General features: G+C 45.6%; 2 protein-coding genes across 2 annotated transcripts in view; one reads left to right on the top strand and one right to left on the bottom strand.

Annotated features, from left to right (window-relative positions):
• OSBPL7 (oxysterol binding protein like 7) overlaps positions 1-14,480 on the top strand; it is a 44,358-nt gene extending 29,878 nt beyond the window's left edge. Inside the window, exons 16-23 of the mRNA XM_054992921.1 lie at positions 1,926-2,063; positions 4,489-4,552; positions 5,010-5,088; positions 5,182-5,326; positions 6,045-6,189; positions 6,983-7,109; positions 7,846-7,968; positions 9,770-14,480. Of these exons, the coding sequence (XP_054848896.1) occupies positions 1,926-2,063; positions 4,489-4,552; positions 5,010-5,088; positions 5,182-5,326; positions 6,045-6,189; positions 6,983-7,109; positions 7,846-7,968; positions 9,770-9,878 (930 nt within the window). The 3' untranslated portion in view covers positions 9,879-14,480. The remainder of the gene's footprint in view (positions 1-1,925; positions 2,064-4,488; positions 4,553-5,009; positions 5,089-5,181; positions 5,327-6,044; positions 6,190-6,982; positions 7,110-7,845; positions 7,969-9,769) is intronic.
• Positions 14,481-19,355: 4,875 nt separating this feature from the next.
• TBX21 (T-box transcription factor 21) overlaps positions 19,356-25,302 on the bottom strand; it is a 44,163-nt gene continuing 38,216 nt past the window's right edge. Inside the window, exons 3-6 of the mRNA XM_054995059.1 lie at positions 23,249-23,370; positions 22,942-23,100; positions 20,948-21,009; positions 19,356-20,185 (exon numbers count right to left, since the gene is read on the bottom strand). Coding sequence (XP_054851034.1) covers positions 19,519-20,185; positions 20,948-21,009; positions 22,942-23,100; positions 23,249-23,370 — 1,010 coding nt within the window. The 3' untranslated portion in view covers positions 19,356-19,518. The remainder of the gene's footprint in view (positions 20,186-20,947; positions 21,010-22,941; positions 23,101-23,248; positions 23,371-25,302) is intronic.

Raw genomic sequence — 25,302 nt, 5'->3', positions numbered from 1 at the left:
CAAAGAGCATGGCTTCAAAGCTTTGCCACCATACCATTCATTTTAGAAAGAAGAGAAAGATGTAGCTCTTCTGTTCATGCAGGGTAGTTGCAGAGGGGTAGCTGTGTTGTAGCAAAATAAAATAAGCAGCCAATGTCACCTTTTAAGACTAAAAACATTAATTTTGATATGAGCTTTCATGAGACACAACCCACTTCTTTAGATAGGTATGTGATAGAAAAATCACACTAGGGAATCTTATGGGGAAGATTATGTGGGAGAGAGGGGAGAGAAGGCTTGGTGTGAATTCCATCATGAGTCTGTCTAGTATAAATTCTCAATGTAAGGGGGAAAGGGAGAAGTTGATGTGGAAAGGGCGAGTCCCATCATAAATCAACAAGATTAGCAGTTACATATACTGGATGGTGAGGGAGGTCAAAGGTTTGAACTGATCAGCAAGTAGTTTAGGTGAAAATTAACAGATTTGGTACAAATTATAGTCTTATGAAACAAGAACAGCCAATTAAAAATTCTAAAAAGTGGGTCCTATAGAATATGTGACTAAGGAAACCCTAATCTCTGTTTAAGACATGCCGGGTAGTGCCTTTGTTAAAATGTTTTAGAGAAATTCAGGTGAAATTGCAGGATTTGGGGTGCAATCTGAAGCAGAGTTCCATACTTTTAAGAGCATTGAACACAGTGGGCTTAGAAGGTCTAGCGCTGTTTAGGATTGGACAGTAATTTGGTGACCATTTCAAATCTGTCTAGTTTTGTATGAGCATGTGCAGGTGTTTTTGACCATTGATCCATCTTGCCTGCCATTGTCTGTTGCTTCTGACAGTGTCTTTCCAAGGTCTTTCCCAAGCATCTGCTATAATATTTCTTGGTCAGCAGAGAAAGTCTACCACAATGGATGAAAACAACTTGAATATGAAGAGCATCTAAAACCTCTTGCACGGCTGTAGATCAATGCAAGGTCATGTGATCTTAGGGGAAGCCTACAAATTACTCTTTCTTTAACACTATTAAATATAAGGGAATGTCTCTAAATTGTACTCTTTTACTAGACCAGCTACCAGAAATTCTTGAGCTAGAGACACCAGAGATTTAATTTGGCACTTTCAGCCTACAAAGCAGGCACTCTGTGGTTCCTCCTAAACTATCCCACCATGTTGCATCTGAAATGTGGGGACTGGTGGTATTGGGGGTGGGTGGGATTAATTTATCCTGGCCTCATTTTGAATCCAGAGTCAATCCATTCAATGGCAGGTTCAAAAGATCATCAAGAGCCACTGTGGTATAGCTGTAAGAGGATCTGAGAGACTTATGTCCAGATCTGCCATGTAAGTTTGTTGGCTGAGCTTCGGCCAGTTAATCTCTCTCATCCTTGGCTACCTCACGTTTGCACAAGGTCAGTGGTAAATGTTAGTTCGAGCAGAAGAGGAAGTACACTTTGCATCTTAGGTTATCTAGCTTGCATGGAACTCATTCGTACACTGCAAGCCAAAGTCTCCGCAGATGAAACTGCAAGAGTCCTAACAAGAGTCCCTCTCAGTGCTGGGGAAAGTGTCTTGAGGTTCTTCCACCCTCTTTAAAAAGGAAAAACCTGTAATGTGATGGGCTTATAAGCAACTGTTATCTATTGAGTCCCTTTTTATCCCTCCCTTCCTCCCAAGGAGGCCAGGGCAGTGTGCATGGTTCCATCTTCTTCATTTTATCCCTAAAAACAGCCCTAGGAGAGATTGACTTGCCCAAAGTTGCCATGTGAGATTCAGGGCAGAGGATTTGAACCTGGGTATCCCCAGTCCTCGCTTGACTCTGCAGCTACTGCACAACACTGTCTCTAGTAAAAGAAGAGCACTGCCTTGATTTTGTGGTGCTTCCGCTTTGGTCCTTTCTTTTTCCTTCCGCCATCCTGATGAATTGCCTCTGCTTCCTTCTCACAGCTCTGCATGGCTGCCTTTGCCGTCTCAGCTTACGCCTCCACCTACTTTCGTGCTGGCAGCAAGCCATTTAACCCTGTGCTGGGGGAGACGTATGAGTGTGTGCGGCCAGACAAGGGCTTTCGTTTCATAAGTGAGCAGGTAATGAACTGCCGGCATGGGCTGTGGGGCAGGCAGGAAAGAGAAGGTTGCATCTCCGCTTAGCCACAGAGCAGACTTTGTCTTCCAAACCTTAAAGGGGTCTTGGAAGATGACCTCTCTCAGGGAAAGAAATGCCACTTGCTAGGGCAGGTTCCCTTTGGAGGAGAAGGTGCTGGAGGGGAGGAGCCATGGCTCAGAGGAAGAACCTCTGCTTTGCATTCAGAAGGTCCCAGGTTCAGTCCCTAGCATCTCCCATTAAAATAATGTGGAAGACCTCTGCCTGAGATCAGGGAGAGCTCCTGCCGGTCTGCACAGGCAGTGTTGACTTTGGTGGGCCCCAGTCTGATTCAGCATAAGGCAGCTTTATGTGTTCTATTTGCTTTATTTACAAATGTATTTAGAAAGTTTAGCTGCAGCCTCTCTAGAGACCTGCTCAAGGCAGCTCACATAATAAACTCATACAAATCATGAAAATTAACAAACCATATAAAAAACCAGCTATTAAAAACCCAGCTGGAGCATAAAAACAACAGGAAGCCTTGGGCCGCCTAAAACAATCTCTGTGAAACCATTTTCAGGCTAGAAGCAGATTGTTTTTTAAATCTTTTTTTAAATAATTTGGAATTTATTTATTTATTTATTTATTTAGTCACATTTCTAGACCGCCCTCCCCGTCAGGTGGGCTCAGGGCGGTTTAACAACAGATTAAAAACAGTAAAAACATTATAAAAAACATTAAAACATCATATCAAAACAATTAAAATTGGCCGGGTATAAAATATTAAAATACAGCATTGTCCTGCATGGGTGGAAAGTCTTCAGTGGTATGGCCGGCAAGAGGACAGCCTAGCCCCCACCAAATGCCCGGTGGAACATCTCCATCTTGCAGGCCCGGCGGAAAGATAACAAATCCTGCCGGGCCCTAGTTTCCTCAGACAGAGAGTTCCACCAGGTCGGAGCCAGAACTGAGAAGGCCCTGGCTCTGGTAGAGGCCAGGCGGACCTCCCTGGGGCCAGGGACCATCAGCAAGTTCTTAGTGGCTGATCGAAGCGACCTCCGGGGAACATATGTGGAGAGGCGGTCCCGAAGGTATGCTGGGCCCAGTCCGCATAGGGTTTTATAGGTCAACACCAAAACCTTGAACCGGACCCGGTACTCAACTGGTAACCAATGCAGCTGACGGAGGATAAGTGTTATATGAGCCATGATTGGTGCTCTGGCAACCACCCGTGCAGCTGCATTCTGAACCAGCTGCAGTTTCCGGATCAAGCCCAAGGGAAGCCCTGCATAGAGTGAGTTGCAGTAGCCTAATCTGGAGGTGACCATTGCCTGGATCACTGTTGTAAGGTCATGGGTCGATAGGTAGGGGACAAGTTGCCGAGCCTGTCTTAGATAGAAGAAAGAGGATCTAACAACCTCTGCAACCTGTGCCTCCATAGACAAGGAAGCATCCAGGACCACCCCCAGGCTCCTCACTCTCGACACCGGCGTAAGTGGCGCTCCGTCGAGAGCAGGGAGCCGAAGTCCCACACCCATGGACCCTAGACCCACATGCAGGACCTCCGTCTTCAAGGGATTCAATCTCAGCCGACTGTGCTTCAACCATCCAGTCACAGCTCCGAAGGCACGTCCCAGGACATCTGGGGCAGAGCCAGGCCGGCCGTCCATCATCAGATACAATTGGGTGTCATCTGCGTATTGATGGCACCCAAGTCCGAAACTCCGTACCAGCTGGGCGAGGGGGCGCATATATACGTTAAATAGCAGAGGGGAGAGTATTGCCCCTTGAGGAACACCACACACCAACGGGTGGCGGGATGACAGCTTCTCCCCTAGTGCCACCCTCTGTCCCCGACAGAGGAAACCCTTCAGTTAAAAGCCTGGATGAAAAAGAAATGTTTAGACGTGGTGCCTGCAAGAAAGTAGGAAAGACACCATGTGAGTCTCAAGGGTAAATGCGTTGTAAAAGCCCTGTCTGGGGTTTGCCACCCAGCTCTTCTCAAAAACAAAGGGAACCCTCGGAGAGAGGAACAACACAAAATACAGAATCCGGGGAACAACAATAAATTACCAATTCTCTGCAGGTGCTGGGGCACAGAAAGCAGAGGACCATAATGGCCAACCTGGTTTTTTTAAAAAATCTTTTTAATGGTAAAGCACAACTGAGATACAAAGGCTGTTGTCCCTGATAAAAGCAGGTCCACAATAACTCATCATATTCCTCAAAAAGAGAGAGAGAGCAATGTTGCATCTCCTTTTTTTTTTATGATAAAAAAGCCCCAGAAGAAAAGCAAAAGCCAGGGGACCTCAAAAAACGGGAAACTGCCTGTTAGTGGACACAGACATTCAAAGCAGGCCATTCGTGCAAGGCTGGTTGTTCATTGTCTTCCTTTTGTCCTCTCTGCCCCCCTCCCCCCAATTGCAGGTATGCCACCATCCACCCATCTCTGCCTGCCACGCTGAGTCTGATAACTTCGTTTTCTGGCAAGGTGAGGTCTCAAGGTAAAAACAACGATGTGAGGGGAGGGCAGTAGAGTCACAATCACCCCAGAGCAAAAGGGTGCAGTGCTTTATTTTGTGAGTCCAGATCTCTCCAGAACTCTTGCCCAAGTTCACTCGCAGGAGGAGTTTTCATAAGAAGGGAAACTGGAAGGAAAAACATGTTTCTGAGTGGCTTTCTCTTGCCACTGAATAACCATAACTAGCCCTTATGTATCTGATAGTAGACACCAAAGTTTCTAGCTCAGGAGGTTGTGGCTTCCAGGGATCACTGAAATTCAGCCCTTGTGTTTTGTTTTTAGAAGGTAACTTCTGCCTGGCTATTTGCCTGCTTGGATATTTGCCTCCTTTCATCCCATTCTAAAGTCCAGTTTATATCCCAGAGCCATTGTAATGTGAGTTAACTCTCTGGGGCTTGTGTATGTTTGTCTTATCTTTTTTTTCCAGACATGAAATGGAAAAACAAATTCTGGGGCAAATCCCTCGAGATAATCCCTGTGGGTACAGTGAACGTCCAGCTTCCTAGGTGAGATGCCAACCCCGTTTCCTGCCCGTGGTTCCATTTCAACTCCTCCTGCATCCCCAAACATTAGTCTTGCTGTCTTTTTGCTGATGGAAGGTTCGGGGACCACTTCGAATGGAACAAGGTGACTTCCTGCATCCACAATATTCTCAGCGGCCAGCGATGGATCGAGCATTACGGCGAGGTGCTGATTCGAAACACACGGGACAGCACCTACCATTGCAAGCTCACCTTCTGCAAAGTGAGCGCTGGCCCTTACTCTTTCCCCCTGGTTTTTGCCACACCTCTTTGGCACTTTCATTTCCCCTCCCATTTGCTTTGACCCCACTCTCCGGCCCCTCAACTTCCGGTCTCTTTTACTACCTTCTGATGTCCTAGTACTCCCTCGATCCTAACTTTGCCAGCACCCTTGATAATGTTCTGATGTTACTGACTGTAGCAAGAGTTGAGTCCTCTGACATCTTAAAGACCAACAAGATTTTCAGGATATTGAAGAAGGGAGCTTTGACTCTCAAAAACGTATACCCTGAAAATCTTGTTGGTCTTCAAGGTGCCAGTGGACTCAAATCATGCTGTTCTACTGCAGACCAACATGGCTGCCCGTCTAAAACTATCTTAATGTGGCTTTGTGGTGCCTGGAATGTCTCCACTTGATTTCCTCTTCTCTGCCAAACTCTACCCATTTTCTCTTTTCATCCTTCTGCACCATTCTTAATTCTCTGCCTTTTGCAGGAGGTTCTTTATCCCTAACCCTCCTTAAAAAAAAAACACCAAGTTGTTGCTGTGGTAACACCAGACCCCCTAAATATTTACTCCTGGCTTTCTCTGTCTTCTCTTCCAGCTGCCTCACCCCCATCCACTCCTCCAGCCATGTTTTCCTCTATCCTACCCTAATTGCGATCCCTCCAGATTGTATGCAGCCATCCTCCTTGCCCTAACCCCCCTCCCCTCTCTGGCAGGCACGGTACTGGGGCTCCGGGGTGAATGAAGTGCAGGGCGCCGTTCTCAGCCATAGCGGCAAGGTCATCCACCGGCTCTTCGGGAAGTGGCACGAAGGGTTGTATCGTGGTGTGGCCCCCGTCGGCAAGTGCATCTGGAGGCCTAGTAAGAAACCAGTTGTGCTGAGAAGTGGGCAGTGGGAAATATCAGCTATCCAACCTCCTCTAGGTAACCAAGGAGGTCTTATCTCAAAGGACTGAGTCCTTACTAAAATCCAACAGATCTGTGATCTCATTTGGGATTTTAGAACTTTACTTTGGATTGAATTTCTTTTTTACTTCATTTATTGATTGATTTAGATATTTATACTCTGCTTTTCTCCCCAACGGGCCCTCAAAGTGGCTTACAACCGTGTTCTTCTGTACTCTGTTTTGTTCTTGCATCAACAACCCTATGAGGTAGTGTAAAACATGAGATCAAGTTTCTAGCTGTCATTGCTGAACCTTAAAAGCGCTCAATGAGCTTCCCCCCACCAGCCCAAGGGTTGGAAGCTGGAGGGTTTCAGGACGGGTTAGGTAGGTTCCAGCAATCACCCCTAGCATGAGATGGATACCTTGGATGACAGATTTTTGACATCATTAAGGAAAGCAAGTGGATCAAAATTCATCAAGTTCTTTTTTTAAATGAATTGGTATTGTGTAAGAACTTCCCCCAAGTGAGGCAAACAGCAAACAAAATCACATGCAGAGACTGAAACCTGCTCTTGGCTGAATGTCTTGAAGAAGCTTAACTGAGTAAACGAATACAGAAAAGGACTGTGAGTTCCATCATGCCCCTCTTTTTGCTGGCCTCGAATTGTGTGCCCTCAATATTTTTGGGTTCACAGGGTTAGTGGGGTGCAATATGGTGATATTTGGTGATCCGTATGTCCACCAGCTGCCTATTTCTTCTTCTCCAGACCCTATGCCTCGGGACTACGAGAAGAATTACGGGTTCACTCAGTTTGCCTTGGAGCTTAATGAGCTAACGCCGGAGCTCAAACACCTCTTGCCATCTACAGACACAAGGCTGAGGCCCGACCAGCGGTGAGCACTGAAGCATCTTCTCCTGTTTTGTTGTAATTAACTAATTCTAGTTGTTTGTATCCTTCCTGCCCATATGTTTTACTACTCAGAATTTACAAATGATTGGCTCCAGCTGGTTTTCCTGCTGGTAAATGAAGGAAGGAGGGAGTTCCCTTTGATCCTCAGAAATACTGTGCTGTGGATTATGAGATATGTATGGATGATAGGTCATGTGATGGTGGTAGGGCTGTGATAAATAAGGAGAATTCAGGATAGAAGCTGGTTGAATTCAACCTGGGGTGCCACTCCTCCTGAGCTCTGGCCTCCCCTCCATACAGTGGTGAGAGGAAGGGGGGGGGCAAGTTTGCTTCTGACAGGAACATAGAAATGATGTCATTTTGTGATTTTTCTACCATAGAAATCTGAGGAAATCCCAGAGCGTCATGCAGTGTGTTGATGTTACTTCCATGCTCCCAGCCAGAAATGATGTCATAGTATTATGAAACACCGTTTTGCCAGTCTCTGCACCCCTCCCCCCAAATGTTCCTGGCTGCTGTATAGAGCTGGGCTGGCAACCCTAATCCAACTGAATGAATGCAATACAAAGGTTAAAAATCCAGTGACCAAAGATATGGAAATGTCTCCAACATACAAAGGAAAAGAAAAACATAGCTGCTATTGAAGCCCTCTGTGAACAGAATTATGCTAAGAATGGGAAATGATCTCATTGTATTTTGTCCTCTCCACCCCTGTCCAGGTATCTAGAAGAGGGCAATGTGCAGGCCGCAGAGTCCCAGAAACGACGGATCGAGCAGCTGCAACGTGACCGGCGTCGGGTGATGGAGGATAACAACATTCTTCATCAGACTCGCTTCTTCAGGTGGCTTCTGCACTCTGTTCTGAAGCAGGTTCCCTCACTTGTCTGGGCCTAGCTGTCGCATCAGGGAGTAGTCGGTGTCATCTTTAGGTGGTAGGAAACTGAGTCATGCATGCAAAGGACTAAGGAGGGCAAAATGCTGAGGTAGCCAAGGGAGTGCAACACGAGGAGAATCACATTTTTATTTTTTTATTTTATGTCATTTATAGTCTGCCTTTCTCATGGAGACTCAAGGCGGATTACACAGTGTGAGATTAGTACAGTTAATATAAAGAACATTTCCATAAACAGTGCCATAGGGTAAATAGATACAAGTTTACAAAGACATAGCATTTAGTAGGAATCCAGTACAACATAACGGTGAGGTCTATTGGAAAATCCTTGCAAGCAGAAAACTAGCACAGAGAACAAAGAGTAGAAGATACAGGTTTTCTCCACTCTATGCTAGTTTTCTACTGACATAGAGTGTTTTTTGTAGTTGTTGTTAATGTCAAACAGTGTTCTGAACTAGAACCCCCCTCTGCAATGGGCACCTCAGTCTTTGGCATGAGTAAAGCAGGCCAGAGTCCTGGTCAACTACTGAATTTGACTGAGGTAGTCATGTGAGGTGGCAGAATGCTGAGATAGTAGAATGGATGGGACCACAAGTAGAGGATTCCATTTTTCCAAGTTCCTCCTGCATTTAAGAATTTGCTGTTCTTGGAAACCCAGCACAGCATGTGAAGCTATAAACCATTTAAAAACTGCAGGCACCTTTGGAATTCTGACACAGGGCAGCGAGTGTGACCACAAAATGGCTGCCACTGGAAGCAGAGCCACCACAAAAATGTCAAGGGGTGAAATTATGCTTAACTCTAATAGTAACTCTTCAACATTTCAGGCAAAAGCTCTCCTCAATAGGATGTATAAAAATTTCTTATACACTGCTTACCTTCAGCCATGGAGTGAAGATCCTAGTGCTATGGTGGCAGCTGCTGGCAAAGTAATGTTTTTTTAAAAAATCTGAACAGCCAGTCAGGATCCCTGCTGGGTGAAAGTCCTGCCTGACCGCACCCACTTTCTAACACCATTTAGTGGGCACCAGGAAATGTGTCAGTGGGTACTGTGGTGCTCACAGGTGCAACGTTGGGGACTACTGGTGTGAATTAATGGGCTATACTGACTTTTTCTTATTTGCAGGAGTTTATACATAGGGGAGCAATCATAATGTGATTTTCCCTGTCTACAGTCTGAAGTGGTGCAGCCCATTCTACCTTCTCTGGGTTCTGATACTCATTTGAGAGCACGTGGAGGCTGGGCCTGAGGAACTTGGTCATAGGGACAGGCTTAGCACACTACAGAGTGGATTGCCATTGTTTAAAGCATTGTATTAGTTTATTTGTTTACTTTAAATATCGCTGCCGTCTCCCACCATTTTGTCCTCACAACAACATCCCTGTGTGTTGGTGAAGCTGAATGAGAATGACTGGTTCTAGGTCAGCCCGTGAGCTTCCATGGCAGAGTGAAGATTGGAACCTGGGACTCTCAGATCCTAGTCTAACAACTACATCCCTCTGGCAAAAATAACAGTCTTATGACACTTTTTAAAAAGTTTGTATCTGTAAGCATAGATTACTGTGTGTGCATATGTGCATAGGCATACACACTCCTGGCAGCAACCTGTTGAGGTTTAGCTTCTTAACCAAGGGATGAATCAAAATGCGTCAAAACGCCCTCTTTTACAACCTGCTGTGGCTGGAGATTTTCCTTTTTTTAAGCTGTTTCTTCTGGCTGCTAATGGGTTTCCTTCCTTCCCTCCTGGCAGGCGGAATGTGGACACCAACAGCAAAGAATCCTGGGTAAGCAACGGCACCTACTGGAAGCTGAGGGCGGAGCCAGGCTTCAGCAATATGGACAGTGCAGTCTTGTGGTAGCTGCCAGCATCGCCAGGAGTGGCTGTGCCTTTTCTACCCCCATCCCCCAAGATGGGGGAGCAGACGACAAGAGGTCCCCTGCCAGATAAGCACAAAAGGTGATCAGGGCATGCAATTCTGGTATACCAGCACTGCAGGAAAAGGGCGGCATTGATGTGTTCCTCTGGGCACTTCCAAAGCATCTCTCCGGCATAACCCCCTTGAAAAGGGTCCCACAGGCTGTCTCACATTTCCGCATTGCTGCCTGCTGGTAAGGCTCACCCTGACAGAACCCTGGAGTGCTACAGCCGCCAACCAGAAGCACTTTAACATGGTCTGCATCAAAACGGTGGGGTGAGTGACATGAAATACCCCCAATGTAACCGGAAAAGAAGAGATGGACCTTTCTCAGATCCTGCCTTTTGGCTCAGATGAAGCAGCGACAGCTATATCCTCCAGCATAGAACTTGCAAAAGGTCATCAGGGTGGCGGCTTGCACAGAAGAGCCCGGACACTAGAAATGTTTGGGTTCTATGTGGCAGCCCCCATCTTGGGAGGCTATGGCCACCACCTCTGCCTGGTTTCATTTTCTTTTCAGCAGGACTCTCAGTATGGGGAAGAGGCTGACCGAATTAGAGGTACCTTCTCTCTCCAGGAGCAGTTGTGGAGGTGCCCTCAGAGGGAGAAACCCACTTCCTTTTTGCTCATGAGGAGGCTGTAGCCATTTGGCCCCAGTTGAAGTGAGGCTTCCTCTTCCTTTCCAGAGGTACTGTTACTGGTACCTGCTCAGTACCTCTATCTCAGCAAAACCAGAACCTCTTTTCAACAGGGCGCCTTAAGGAAACACCACTTGAACTGGCCCGTTGTCAGGGCCAACAACATTGAACCAGGAGAATGTCTGTGTGTTTCTGTCTTGTCTGCTAAACCCCTCTTTCTTTCCCTCTCTGTTGTCTGGGAACATGTGCTCTGCTGCCCCCCATTTTCTTTCAACGTTTGAAGCAATAAAAAACCCAAAAAAAAAACCCCACCAGCATTTCCCACAATTCTATGCGGGAAAGTGAGTTTGAGAGAAAATTGTACCTTCTCATCATGCCAGGAATCTTTCAGGGGCTGCTTTCACACAGAGATTTTTTTTCTTCACATTCACTTCCACAGTGGAGCTGTTTTGTTTGTTTTTGTGCATTTTTTCATGTTTCTACATAGTGTCCTGCTATAATCATCCTATTTCCAGATCTCGCCTGTCCTCAATATGCTCTTTCCCAAACCTCCTCTACTTTTCATCTTTTTTGGAAAGAAAAAGAGCCCAGGCATGTTAGCACACCATCTGGAAGATGTGCTTTTTCTTGCCCTTCCAAGATCCCAACCACATTGGCACCCTTTCCCCTGCTGTTATCCTCTCATGGCTGCCGTTTCTCAGCATCTTTTCCTGCTGCATCTTAGGAGGGCAGGTTGCTTTTGTTTTTAAAATCAGTGAGGGCTGTAGTGCTATAACAATCTATTGCCACATCTCCTTCAAATTTTAAAAGAGCCATTATAGCTGTCTAGCACATGCATGAAGAAAAGAACAAAAAACAGAGCAGCCATGACTACCACACCCCCTAAGAGTCAATGTGGTGTCACTGCAGAGCATGTGGGGGAGAGAAAAGACAAAGAAAGTGCATAGAAAACTCCCACATGTGGAAGCTTCAACTCCACTGGGCATGCTTCTGCATTTACTGTAGGTACAAGGCAGAACAGAGAATCCTTGACGTGTAGAAACTATAAGAGGTTCAGAAGCCGTGTACCAATGTACATATCCTGAGCTGGGGATATTGCAGTTAGCTGCATTCTGCATATATGTACAAGCTTCCCTTCAGGACTGACCTCATTGGGAGGAGGGGAGCCATCTTTTCCTGTTTCCACAGAAGCTAGGGACAGCACTGATCGGTTGACCAATGAGTAAGGTTGCTAAATCTCTTGCTCCATCTGCTCACCTCCTCACAAAGTATTTTCCCTCTTTTTTTTTGTTTTTGGAGTGGTTTTTTCGTTGAACAAAGAAGGCACTGAACAAACGTCAAGTGACCGTTCATCCTGGGCTTTTAAAAAGAAAGCAAAGGTGGCTCAACAGTGAATTGGCATCCAGTTCATTGATTAGTACACCTGTGAAATGAACTGCAAAAAGCAGAAATGGGGAAGAGTGGGATGAGCTCTTTGGTTGGGGGTGGGATGCCCAGCATGTTTCCAGGTTCATCTGTATGCTGGCAACTGGCAGGGGCACTTACCAGTGGCAGGAGCCCTTACTGCTGATGTAAGTAACATTCTGACGTCACTCCTCATGTGCTAGGAAGTTATGTCATTGTGATGCTGGGGACACTCTGGCATACAGGCAAAACTCTATGGTTAACCCTATGTCCTTATACCAGAGTGTCCCTGGTATCCTCCAGTGACATTCTGACATCACTTCTGGACACATGGGGTGTGACATCAGTGTGTCAGGATGCTGCCCTCCCTGCCCTCCCCCCTACTGGCCACCTAAGCAGTTTCATTGTTATTTTACTACACCAATCATTTGGGACTGGATTGGCTCATTCATACAGGGGTAAATCAATTGGGAGTGGGTGCTTTTGTGCAATAGCCAATTGTGTGTGTATGCCTTTTTATGCTTTAAAAAAGTACAAGTTGGTAGGGGTTTCAGGAAGGACAACACCCACTTTAAGGAGAACTTATGGAAGGAGATGGAAAGTGTGAGGATATCTGCCCCATAAAAGCAAAAGGGGCCAGATATCTTGGGAGGGGGTGCTAAGCTGCATCAGAGTAGTTCAGGGTAGCATGAAGCACTTTGCTCTCAGAGAAAGGAAGTGAATCTTCTCTGACTTTTGATCAGGCCTGCATAGTGTGACCCACTGAGCCAAAGCTGGACACCTGTCATATAGTATGGCCTGCTAGGTGCTTGACAATCTTTCCCCGCTCCTCCAATTTGTGTATTCCTAGGAAGACAGCCAAAACTATCAGAATTTTATCCCACCCTCACGGTTCATACGTAGTCACCCCTTTTTACTTCATAACAATCCTGTGAAATAGTTTAGGCTGAGACAGAATGATTGGCCCACAGTCACCCAACAAACTTCCATGTTGGAGTGGGGATTTGAATTTGGGCCTCCCAGGAACTAGTTTAACTGTCAAACCATTACATCACACTGGCTGTCCAAATCTGAGGCTAATTTGGCTTGCAACTAATGAAATGGATAAAGAATATTAGGTTTTGGGCTAGTATTATCACCCCCCGCGACACACACACACACACCATAGATAGGGGAATTATTGGAAGATGCTGTGCTTTGTGAAGTTTTCAAAACACAGGTAAATATGGTTGTTTTTATTAATGCAATGAACCTGTGTCTGATTTTACTACTTAAGCTTGCAGGTAAGGATTTCCATGACCAAAACTCCTCCATCCTACCCCACAGACTTTACGGTAGAACAGTGAAAGATTCTGGCCTGGCTTTGTCTTAACATTTTAGTTTTCTGTGTGGAGAGAACTTATTTTTTGTGATGAGCTTTTGGTCATGTAACTCACCAGCAGTTAGAAGTGGTTCAGTCGTGTGACTTAGGCCACCACAATGCAAATAGGCCTGTGAGACTTTTATCACAAAGTGTTCTCAGGGCCTTATTCTGTGTACTTGTATGTAAAGTCAGACCTTTCCCATGATTATGAAAACACATTTTCTTCCATCCTGACTGCTTCTCTACAACAGCAGGAGAGAGAGAGAGTATGAATCAGCCCTCTGTGTCCTGGACTGTAGCTCTCTGGGCTGCCAAGTGGTCCCACACCTGTATTCCTTTTCCTTTCTGGAGTCATGGGTGTTTTTAGGAAGAGAGAGGAATTCAGGCAGAATGTGCTCTCACAACTTTTGGTTTGAAAAGATAAAACACCGTGCTACCTTTTTACCTTTGGGTAAATGAACATCTCTCTCTGGTTTTCTTGTTTACAGTCTAACATGAATGTGAGGTTGAAGTTACCAGGGAGACTGGGGTTGCCAGACATTTACAAAAAGCAGTTTGCTTTCCTTCCTTGGGGTGGAGAGAATGGTTTAGGACATTTTCTTTGCAGACCAGTGTCACGTTGATTTTGGATTGCTGACTTAATGCTACAGTACTAGCGGAGGGCCTAGGACTTTGCATTGAGGCAGTTCCCCTGTTGGCAATGGACAGCGGCACTTTCTCAGCTTGCGGGATTCAGCTCTTGAGCCCTGCTTGTGCTCTTCTTACTGAAGAGGCTGTTCTCCTAGCTGCTAGGGAAGGGGCATTTTGACTCCTTTCCATTGGCATGTTCCTCCCACTTAGCCCCTCTCAATTCTTCTCCCTGGCCCTCCAGTAGACGTTCTGTCTGTCTGTCTGTCCCTCTCTTTGTGCTGGGTGTCTTTAGCTTTTTGTCTGTCCTGCAAAGCAGGTCCGCCTGCTGTTCTCCTTGCCTGGCAGGCCCCATGGCGAGTTGCTGCACTCTGTCATTCGTGTCCATGTGAATCTGCCTCTGTTCTGTTCTGGTGTTGTGGCTTGAACATTCCACAGTGTGTCCAATAAAAAAAAGGTTTCAGAAAATTCCACCATGTGGCGGCCATTTTGTTAATCTTTTCCACTGGCCTTTTTTCAACAGGTAGCTTGCTCCATCGCTTACCAAAATAGTTAGCATTTATGTAGTACGTTGGAATGTTAAGTGCTAATGCATGTGACAGTTTAGTAATCCTTAACCGTCAGGGTTACCAACTCTGGGTTAGGAAACTCCTGGAAATGTGTGAGTGGAGCTTCAGGATGGTGGGGTTTAGGGAGGGAAGGGAGCTCAGCAGGGTAGAAGTCCCTCCACTCCCTAAACCCCATTGTCCTCAAGCTCCACCCAAAAATCCACCTTCTGTATTTGCCATTTCCTCTAGGGAAACTGATTGCAGTAAGTTTGAAGATCAGTTGTGATTGCAGGTGATCTGGCCCCACTTGGAGTATGGCAACCCTATTAGCAACTGCTCTAAAAGGGCAATTTCAGGCAAGAGGAGGCCAGGAATGAGAGGGGATGCAGGGAATTTCTGTTGCTCCATGCCAGTCCTCAACTATCATTTAGATATGGAGGGAAGGTGGCCAAGTCCAGGTTGGAAAGTTCCTGGAGATTTAGAGAGGGAGGAGTGGGGTGTAAGGAGGGGAGGCACTTCAGCAGCCATTTTCTCCAGGGGAAATGATCACTGAAGGCTGGAGATCAGATGAAATTCCAGATCATTTCCTGGAGGTTAACAACCCTAGCTTCCCCAGTCCCACTTTATTGCAGAGAGTGTGTTTGACTGATTATGTGACAGCTTCCTAGCTAAAAGCAGGGCTTTTTTTTCAGGGGGAACGAGGGGGAACAGAGTTCCGGCATCTCTTGAAAATACTCGGCAATAGAGCTTGAAAATAATATGATTTCAAAGAATCCCATGTGTTTCTTCCTCATTTTCCTCTTGAGAGTTCCGCCACCTCTTTTCCCAGGAAAAAAACCCCTGGCTAAAAGAATACAACTTTAGCAGTGGTCGTCCTTTTTGAATTGCATCGAACGTTGTTTACGTGTCCACCCTGGGTCCTGTCAAGCAGACGGGCTAAGACATTTTAAACTTCACAAAATACCACAGGAGAGAGGTGTGTATGTGAAACTCTGAAAGAAGAAATGAGGCTTTAAAAGGCTGAACCCTGCACTTAGTTTTATACAGCCTTTCAGAAAATTGAGAATTCAGTGTGAGTTCTGTATTGCAGTTTCCCTAGCAACACCCCTGTAAAATAGCCCAGTGTCATTTTTACCACCACTACCCCCAATTAGATAGGAGACTAAAGCTGCTCTGGTAAGGACATTTTCCTGGGAATACGCTCCATTGAATAATATGGGTCATGCCTGAATGGAGCTGCTCAGGATTGCTCCCTAACAGAATGAGCAGAGTTACACCTTTCAAAGGTCTTTTTTGCACAGACAATTTTTGCCGTTTTTGGTTCCATATCTCTTTGAGTTTTCTTGCAAATTCTGTATGCTTAACTCCCCCTTCAGATTTCAATGTAGCATTTCAAGGGTTCTCTGCACAAGTGCAGGCAGAAAATTTGGAAGATAACCCTTGAAACACCTCCTTGAAATCTGAAGGGAGAGGTAATCGTCCGAGCTGAAGTCAATGGGTTTAGAAGGGTGTAATGGTTCAGGATTCTTCTGTAAGAGACTTTTTGCCCCATATGACCCAGTTCTCTAGTCTCTATGGGTTAATATTCACCAAGTCCACAGCCCAATGCTTCATGAATCCAGGCAAGCTGTCCTATTGGGCACCTCATTGTTAAGGAAACTTCTATAGCCTTGCTCACATGTTACAGTGAATGCATGTACCTCCTGCCTGTATATATATACAGAAAGAGCCATCATGTATTCACTTTGCAAATGAAAGGTTGGCTGGATCCAACCCTATGTAAGTACCCATTTAGGATCAAGGTCTAGACAGGTGGCCTTAAGAATTTTTTTTTTTTTTAATCCACAGGCCTATTCAAAAGTTCACATTTTGACATGCCCGAACACCAGAGCTTTACAGTTTATTTAAAGAAATTCTGAAGCCAAAACAAAAACTGGCGGGAAAACGTATGCTGCAGTCAATAAATATTTGCATCTCATGAGATGGCGGTTGGCCTGAAAAACTGAAATTAAAAAAAGAAGAATCCAAAAACACCACAATGACTTTTGTATCTTTACACCTACATTTTAAGAGTGTAAACAATTACAGAGTGCGCAATCTGACTCCTACCAATACCCCTTCCCTACCCCAGCTCGGAAAGGCTTACCGAGCAATGAAAAACCCATTTCAGGGGCCTGTGCCCCTTTTGATTGTCTAGCATATAAATTCACATCCCCGAATGCCCATCAAGTCTTTCCAGGATCAGGGCTTTGATAATACCATCAAGAGGAAGAGCAGGAGCACATAAAGGCAGAGGCTGAAATATACAAAAATACAACCTATTTCTCTCCCCTTCACACACACACACACACACACACACATATACATTGTTCAATAAAGCTCATTATTGGGGTGCGGATTTCATAAATTGATCACTTTGGGCACAACCCATGTGTGCATGCCCAATTGCAAAGAGCCAAAGATATGCAACAGCACTCTACTATTGTTGCATCCTTCCATTCATTCCCACAGGTATGTGCAGGAGAAGACTCTTTGAGGGTGGGGTGGGTGGCACATTTCTCTGTGATTATTCTTGGGTTTAAAAGTCTTCTGGTCAAGTCAGGGGTCATGTGCTGCTGGGCATGTGGTTAAACACTGCTAATGCTGAAGCATTTGCCCTAAAGGGGAATGGACTAGGATGAACTCCTGCAATTCTGCTTTAAGGAATTGACTCATCCCTCTTGTCCGTTCCCCACCCCTAACAGTAAAACCTTGGGCACCAAGTACAGCAAGTCTGCTGGGAAACCTGTTTCTGCATAGGTTGCATTTTATTTGGTTGGAGTACTGGATGTGGCTTAGGGTTCTCAGCTATTGTTTGGTACAAAAGAAGCTAACTGTTGGGGAGATACCTGCACAATGCAGCCCGCATACAGCACAAACCATGTTTACTTTTAATGGTATGGGGCCTGCTCCAGCAGCAGTCCTTCCCATCCTTTGGCACTCTGGTACGTCAGAGAGGAGGCTATGCTGTGGCTCCTTCCCCAGCCAGTGAGTCACTTTCGTTCTCAAGAAGAATGCCACAGGTTTGGGAAAGAGCCATAGGATGGGACAGGTGCGATCCCTCCCATGTGCTGTCATAACTCCAGATTCTGTGTGTCTGCCAAACTGCAGCCACTCCCACAGCGCTCTATGCAAGAGGCCTCATATTGGAACAATGCCTGAGAACAATTGTGTAGCAGAAATGGCTAGCAATGTTTCTTTGTTTACATGCTAGGTCTGTTCACACAATCCATTATGCTGGGTTAAGGACTTTTAAAAACTGGTTTCTTTTCATGTTCAAAAGTGATTCAGCAGCTGAAGTGTGATGGGAAAGAGTCAGTGCTCCCTATATACGTCAAAGGCTTTTGTCTTCCCTCAGGCATGCTGGGACTCCCTCCCCCCGGGAATAGCAGGAAGTGAGAGTCAAGAGATCTGCTGGAAGAAGAGAGAACTGGGGCGGTGGGGGGGAAATGCCTCCTTCCATTAGTGGAATTTTTCTGCTGGATCTGACCTAATCACAGGATTTTTGTAAATTCTGATGTATCATCTATGCATGAGCCAAAAGACTACCAGTAAGAGGGAAGGGGGTGTAACATCTTGCTCAAACAGACTTGGGCAGTTTTTTCTGGTCCTGATCCACCCATAGTTGCATATAAAAAGGGTATTTCTGCATGATTAGTTGCTCCAAAGTCAAACACGATTCAATATGGCTAAACAAAATCTGCACATTTCTGCACATTCAAATGGACATCTGACTTGTACACAACGTTCTTGACCCAACTGTGTGATCATCATCTCTGGACCTGGACACTTTGAATGTGAAAACAAACCTTAGAGCTGAAATTCATTAAGGGAGAGATTTTTCACAAATAGATGTTGCTAATGAGAGTGGCTTTCAACAATCTCACGGATGTATGCCATTAGATTTGAATGGGGTTGGGAAGTAAGGATGTATTTTCCCTCATCCAGCTGCCTAGTGGCATGTAAACAAGGGTGTTGATGTGTGTTTCATGCTGCAGGAATGAGGCTGGTGGCATGCGCATTCAAATAAATGCACATCCAATGTAAAGCAATGTATCCTCATTCAGATAAGTAGGACAATCCACAACCTGTTTATGATTGCAGCACCCAATCCAACTTATGGAAACCTGTTTCCATGCACAGAAAATAGCACGGCTGGATCAGACCAAAGATATATATAGTCTGTACCCCCGACCCCTGCCCCGCAGTGTACAGTCATAATCTTCTGGGAAGCCCGAGCCAGGGCAAGGCCCTCCAACCCACCCTACATGTAGAACCTGGACACAGAGGTTATATTTTCCCAGCATGGCTCATAGCCATTAATTGAGCTATCCGAATGTATCGAATCTCCTGTGAAAACCCTCTCCAAGAATGATCTCCTTATCTGGGTCAGAGTGAATTAATTTGGTTAGGGGAATACATTACAGCCCTCAATTGTAACCCTCCAAGATTAATTTTAAAAGTTTAAATCTGCAAGTGTGGAACTTTCAGATTTTGCATGTGTGAAAAACTTCATTTCAACTCTGTTTTTCTTGTTTAGCCACAAAGCTAAGCCAGGGCAGGACCAGAGATGTGAAAGTCACCTCACGTCTGTACATTTCTATGCGAGAGAATGTGCTCGTATGGCTGTGTGCATGACCAAATGCCCTTCATGCACACACCTATAATGGGATTCAAGAGCCCTGTTCTGCACACACCATTTAGTGTGGGTTTGCTTATCTCTATTCAGAAATGTCAATGTAAGGTCATGCTTAACACAACTAGACTAGCACCTGGATGTTGCCGCATGAGGGGGAAGTGAGTCCAGAAAGTACTCAATTCTATGCCCAAGCTGTGCCTGTGACGGTGCGGACCTTCCACCCAATGAAGAAGGTGTCCCCTTTTTGTTGGGTACCCCTGATATGACTCGAGGGGAATCGGATGCCTCAAAGCCCCTCCTGATACTCAAGTGTCTCTGTTTCCCTTCAGTTCCCATAGAAGCCATAGTAACCACCATCGCCTCCTTCTTTGTCGTAAAGGTCTCCATTGCGGATGGGGGGTGAGCTCTCGGCACTGGAGACATAGGGAGACATCCGGCGACGCTTACACTCAGCTTCATACAACCCAGAGTCTGAGGAATCAGCCGATTTCACTGAACCCGGCTCGGCCCAGCCCTCACTGTCCTTCCCTTTCTCATCACCAGAGGGCACGGGCTGCAAATCTCTCATGGGCCGGAACCAGCTCAACGCCCCTGGGGTGGGCTTGGGGTGATGATACTGGGCTGGAGAACTCCAAGTGGCCGGGGGGCCGAAGGGGTGCTCCTGGTAATATGGCAGCGAATGGTGTGGTGAAGCCTGTAGGGCAAATGGCTTCACGCCGTAGGACATAAATTTGTTGCCTCTGTAGTCAGTGTCATAGGTGCCATATTCTAGAGGGGCAGTAGGTGGCTGTTGTGAGGCAAAATACCAGGGATGGGTATCCTTGGGCTGTAGGGGGAGTGGGCCACGCTCTCTGTTGTAGAAGCGGCTCTGGGGTAGCGGGTACTGATCATGTAAGAAGGGCTGGAAACGGCTGCCGGCCAGAAGTTGCTGGCAGCTGCTAGCGCTGGGAGGAGATGGGGTTGTGCGGTCTCCCTCAGCTGTGTTGTACATCCTGGAGGGGGAGAGAGAGAATATTGTGTGAATTAGTAAGAGGAATTCTAAATGTTTTCAGATCCTCCCTCATTACCAGATACACACTGAGATTAGGACTAAAAGATCTCCAGTCAGATGAGAGGGGCGACGACTGCACAGATCTTCCAACACTTCTCCAGTTAGACATTAAAATAACCATCGTGTAAACAGAGTCATCTGCCTGGGTGTCTGTGGAATTCCATTGTAAAATTTTGCGGGCCAAGCAACAGGTCGGTCTATGAAATGCATTTTGATCCCGCCCTTCCTCTGAGGAGCTCAGGACAGCATATGTGGCTGTCCCGTCTTCATTTCATCTTCAGGACAACCCTGTGAGAGAAGTCAGACAGAGACAAAGTGACTAGCCCAGTGCAACCCTAACCAGAGTTACATGCTTCTAACTCCATTGCAATCAATAGACTTCAAAAAGCATAACTCAGCTTCGGACTGCACAGTCATTGGGCTTTGGGGCAGAGTGGAGGATATTAAATCAGGGAAGGATTTCTTGTTTTTAAATTTTTTTCTTTACAATAATTGTAATATTATTATAAAAGGAAACAAAAAGCAATGATACAAGCCTCCTCTCCTGCTGCTTGAAACAAGAACAGGCTAAGAAGGAGAAGCGTCTTTAAAACGACAGAGGGAAGGAAGAAAACATAAAGGGACAGAAGCCTCGAGAAGAGGAACCCCTGTCTAGTAAACTCTTAGATCAACAGGAGAGCAGATAAGTGGAAGAGAGACTTACGAATCAAAATTATCTCGGAAACCTTTGGCAAAAGGATTGTGGTCTATCTTCAGCTGGGTAATCTAAAAGGGGAAAGGATGGAGAAAGTGATGGTGTGCCAGTAAGGACAGCAACCAAAACATATAGTATATATCATACCACTGTGCACTTCCAAATCCACCCCCCTACCCTTCTGCTTTATATTTCAAAGTGCCTATTCCTCTCTGTGCTTCACCCACCACATGAGGGGCCATGACTCTGTGGTAAAGCACCTGCTTTACATGCAAAAGATTCCAGGTTCAATCCCCAGCACCTCAAATTAAAAGGATCAGGGAGCAGATGATGTGAAAAACCTCGGTACACGTTGAAGAGCTGGTGTCACTCGGAGTAGAGAACCCTAACCTAGATCAACCAAGGATTTGATTCAATGTAAGACAGCTTCATGCGTTCCAGTGTCACCATGGAGTTTGAACAGAAATTCATGGAGAAAAAAGTTCTGTGAATGGATCAGTTTGCAGACTCTGCATGCAAACCCATTTCTAATACCTGATGCTTCATGTCCTGTAGCAACCTGTAGCAATGTTGCTTATTAGACATGACATCCTGTTAATTGCATTGACTTACACTGTGTACACCACTTTGAGTCTCAGTGAGAAAGGCAGACTATATCAATGAATAAATGTCCACTGTATCATTGGGGGAAGGGGGAATGACTTCCGACAGAGGCACAGTGATGCATCTTGTATGTTAACCTGTAGGTGTATCTATGTCATCATCCTGGATTGTTTTCTTGCAGGCACAACCTTTTGCAATGTTATAGGATAAGGCCAGCAAAGAGTTTCCAATCAAGATCCAGTTATTTAGAAAGTGGCAAAGAGAAGATCAAGGCTGTGCTTGCTGTTTTCTGGTCTCTCTTTATCATTTCAAGAGGTGTAAGGGATCATACCCACCTGGGAATCATAGCCCCCTAAACTGGGATCTCTTCTACTGCATGAATCCACTTTATCTTATGTCCCAACCATGGCAGCTTACTTGGTGGGATGCTGGGAAGACTCCCGAAAGCCTTTTAAAATTGTCTTCATTTTTTCTCATGGTTAAGGGAAAAAATCCAGTCTGAAAACCCAGCCAACAAGAGTCCCACTCTCCTCTCAGCCCCTAACTAGACCCTCACCTTTAATGACTTTATAGCCAACAGTGTATCAGTTTATCCCAGTCTCTGTAGTATACCATAGGAGAAATGGAAGTCCTAGAGCATCCACTCAGTTCTCTCAGACTCCTCCAGGAGAACCAGTCTCTGTAGTCTGGAGATCAGTTGCAATTCCACTCTCCACCTGGAGTTTGGCAATCTAACCACTGAATGGCTATGAAGGGGGAAGGGTTGAGGTGCTGGTGCTGCTGATATCATAAGGGAGGGGCTGTCACTCAGTGGTTGGGCATTTGCTTTGCGTGCATAAGGTCCCAGGTTCAATTCCCGGCACGTCCAGTTAAAAGGATCAGGTAGCAGGGTGATATGAAAGACCTCCAGTGGAGATTCTGGAGAACTGCTATTAGTTAGAATAGACAACACTCATCTTGGTAGACCAAGTAGCTGTGTACCTGGATGGCACTGGATCAGTAGCCCTAGTGTTTTTGGCATCCCTTCCTGATAAACTTCAAAAAAAAGGCCCAGATACCTTGTGTGGGTTACCAATCCTCTGGTGGGCCCTGGACATCTCCCAGAATTACAACTGATCTCCAGACTAGACATCAGTTCCCTATGGAGGAAATATCCCCTTTGCAGGGTAAACTGTGTGACAGCACATCCTTGCCCTCTCCAAACTCCACACTCTCCCAGGCATGGGCCCCAAATCTCGAATATTTTTCTGAGCTAGAGTTGGTAACCTTTCTCCTTTCTGTGGCTTTCAACGGCAGCAACCAACGCCACCCTCCCAACCCCCTGGGGGAGCCAGCCCTCCTGCTTTCCTCCTACCCAACCTTAAAAGCATGCACTCTCCCCCACCTCACCCCAAACTCACATCAGCATTCTGGTACGCCGTCACAGCGATGAATTGAGTCTCGGGAAAGGTGAACGTCTGGGTGCACATGGACGGGTGCGCCTCATCCACCTCGCCTTCCTTGGTCTCTGTGACATGTAGCCGTGGCTGATACTTGTGCAAAGACTGCAACACAATCATCTGCCAGACAAACAGGACAGGATTCATGTACAGATGACCCAAGAGTTTTGCTCCACCATTCCCAGCATCACATCCATGCCTTCTGGGTTGTGCAGCTCCATCATTTGGGACAATAAAAATGACTTCAGCCAACCAAGAGCCACAATACCTGCATGACGTTATTTGATGCTCCTTTGTTATTGGTGAGCTTCAACTTTCCAAAGGAAATCTCTTGCCGCATCCAGTGGGCGCCAGTGTTTGGAGAATCCGGGTGCACGTACGTCCGATTCCCTGCCAGAAAGACAATATTTTATGTAATGGTCTCTCAATGTGCTCCAGTCCAAAGCAAAGTACTTTGGGGGGTGATGTTGGATTGTGGAATCACAGTGCAAGTCTACACAGAAGCATTTAAACTGGCTTGAAAGCACCCTGTCCCTATGGCTATGATGGGGATTTCTTGGCCATGAGGCAGCTGCTGTGAATTCTTCGTTATACATCCATTCATGGAACTACAGTTTCCAGAGTTCCTTGGTTGCCAGCATGAGAATAAAGTAGAGTTGAACTTTTTTTCAATCTACTGTAACTGTGATCACAGCAGCAAAGGGATGAGCTTGACCCAAGACAAGGGGTTGGATCCTGCCAACTTGTTTGCTCAGTTAGACCCAATTCTTGCTCATGCATAGGCTTACCAGGTTCTAACCTGCTCTCACCTGCTAATAGTGGGAGAAAATGAGGGAGGGGAATAAGTCACAGATGCAGCAACATCATTTCTAGCATTGCATCTGTGATGCTCTAGGAATTTGCCCAATCTCTATGGTCTTTACCATGGTAAATTTCTAGAAACTCACACAGGTCTTCACTCAGAAGTAAGGTCACCACATTATGTGACATTTCCTTACTCCCCAAGATTGCCAGCAATTTTGGTCTCCAATCTCCCAAACAGCAATTTTAATGGTCAAACGGGGCTCTCCTTCTCCCTTTTCCCTCAGCAGAGAATCCAACTCTATACTTAGAACTACCATTGAAGTTTACAATTGGATAGGGAGAAGCAAAAATCTCAGAAAGGTTAAAATAAGACTAAATGAAATTGTTTTGCAAAGGAATTGATGGACAAATCTCTGAAATACAGGTTAACGAGCTGCATTTATTGAAAGAAAGAAATTGATATAATGTGAGCCAGCATAATTCCCAAGGAAGGCAATGCAAACCATCAAAGCATAATATTTGTGCTGTGTGTCATGTTTTAAAAGAGCATAATGAGGATGAAACCGATCCAGCTCTAGTAGAATGTAAAGGGTTGGATTGTGTGGATCTATTCTGCCTTCCCCCGATGCAAAAGGGCTGCTGGCTCAGCAATAGAATATCTGCTCTCCAATTAAAAAGATCAGGTAGTGGGTGATAAGAAAGACTTCCAATTCAGACCTTGAACAGATGCATTGGTCAGAGCAGACCAATAGTCTGACTCACAGTTTGGTGCCACAGTTCAGGGGAAGAGCATCTACTTTGCATGCAGGAGGCCCCAGGTCCAATTTCCAGCATCTCCAGTTAAAAGGGTCAGGTGGGAAGTGACATCTGAGACTCTGGAGAGTAACTGCCAGTCAGAGTAGACATTACTAATCTTGCTAGATTGTCTGACTCTGTATAAGGCAACTGTGTTCAAGAGAAGTTTTATTTTATTGTTTTAGTTGAAAGATGCCTTGATCAGGTCTCTGGAAAGATAACACATAAACTTTCCAAATAAATAAGAACTTGGTAGTGGAGAGAGCCCTCAAGTCATAGCTGACTTATGACAACCCCTGGTGGGGTTTTCATGGCAAGAGGTTTGCCATTGCCTGTCTCTGCAATCCGGGTCTTTGTTGGAGGTCTCCCATTCAATTACTAACCGAGGCCAACCCGGCTTAGCTTCTGTGAGCTGACGAGATCAGGCTCACTTGGGCTATAAAGGTCAGGGCTAATAAAGACTTAATCTGGTATTAAAAACAAAACATTAAAACTGAATTCTGTAACATATAAAGTAATACTTTTAAAATGTGTATATGAGAATGAAAAAAAAACCCACTTTCATTTGGTTTTGAAAACTGATCCCAGAGCTGAACTCCAATACCAATTAAATCCTCTGTCAGGAATGTCAGATTATAGTTTATAAAACTTCCAGTTCATCTGGCCCTACGCCTATTCCCATTTGCCTCTCCCCCTGTACTGGGATGGAGTTCTACTTCCATA

The sequence above is a fragment of the Eublepharis macularius genome, chromosome 12 (genome assembly GCF_028583425.1).
Source record: "Eublepharis macularius isolate TG4126 chromosome 12, MPM_Emac_v1.0, whole genome shotgun sequence".
Taxonomy (NCBI): Eukaryota; Metazoa; Chordata; class Lepidosauria; order Squamata; family Eublepharidae; genus Eublepharis; species Eublepharis macularius.
The sequence above is the reverse complement of the archived record's forward strand: the minus strand, read 5'-3'. Positions and strand labels throughout refer to the sequence as shown.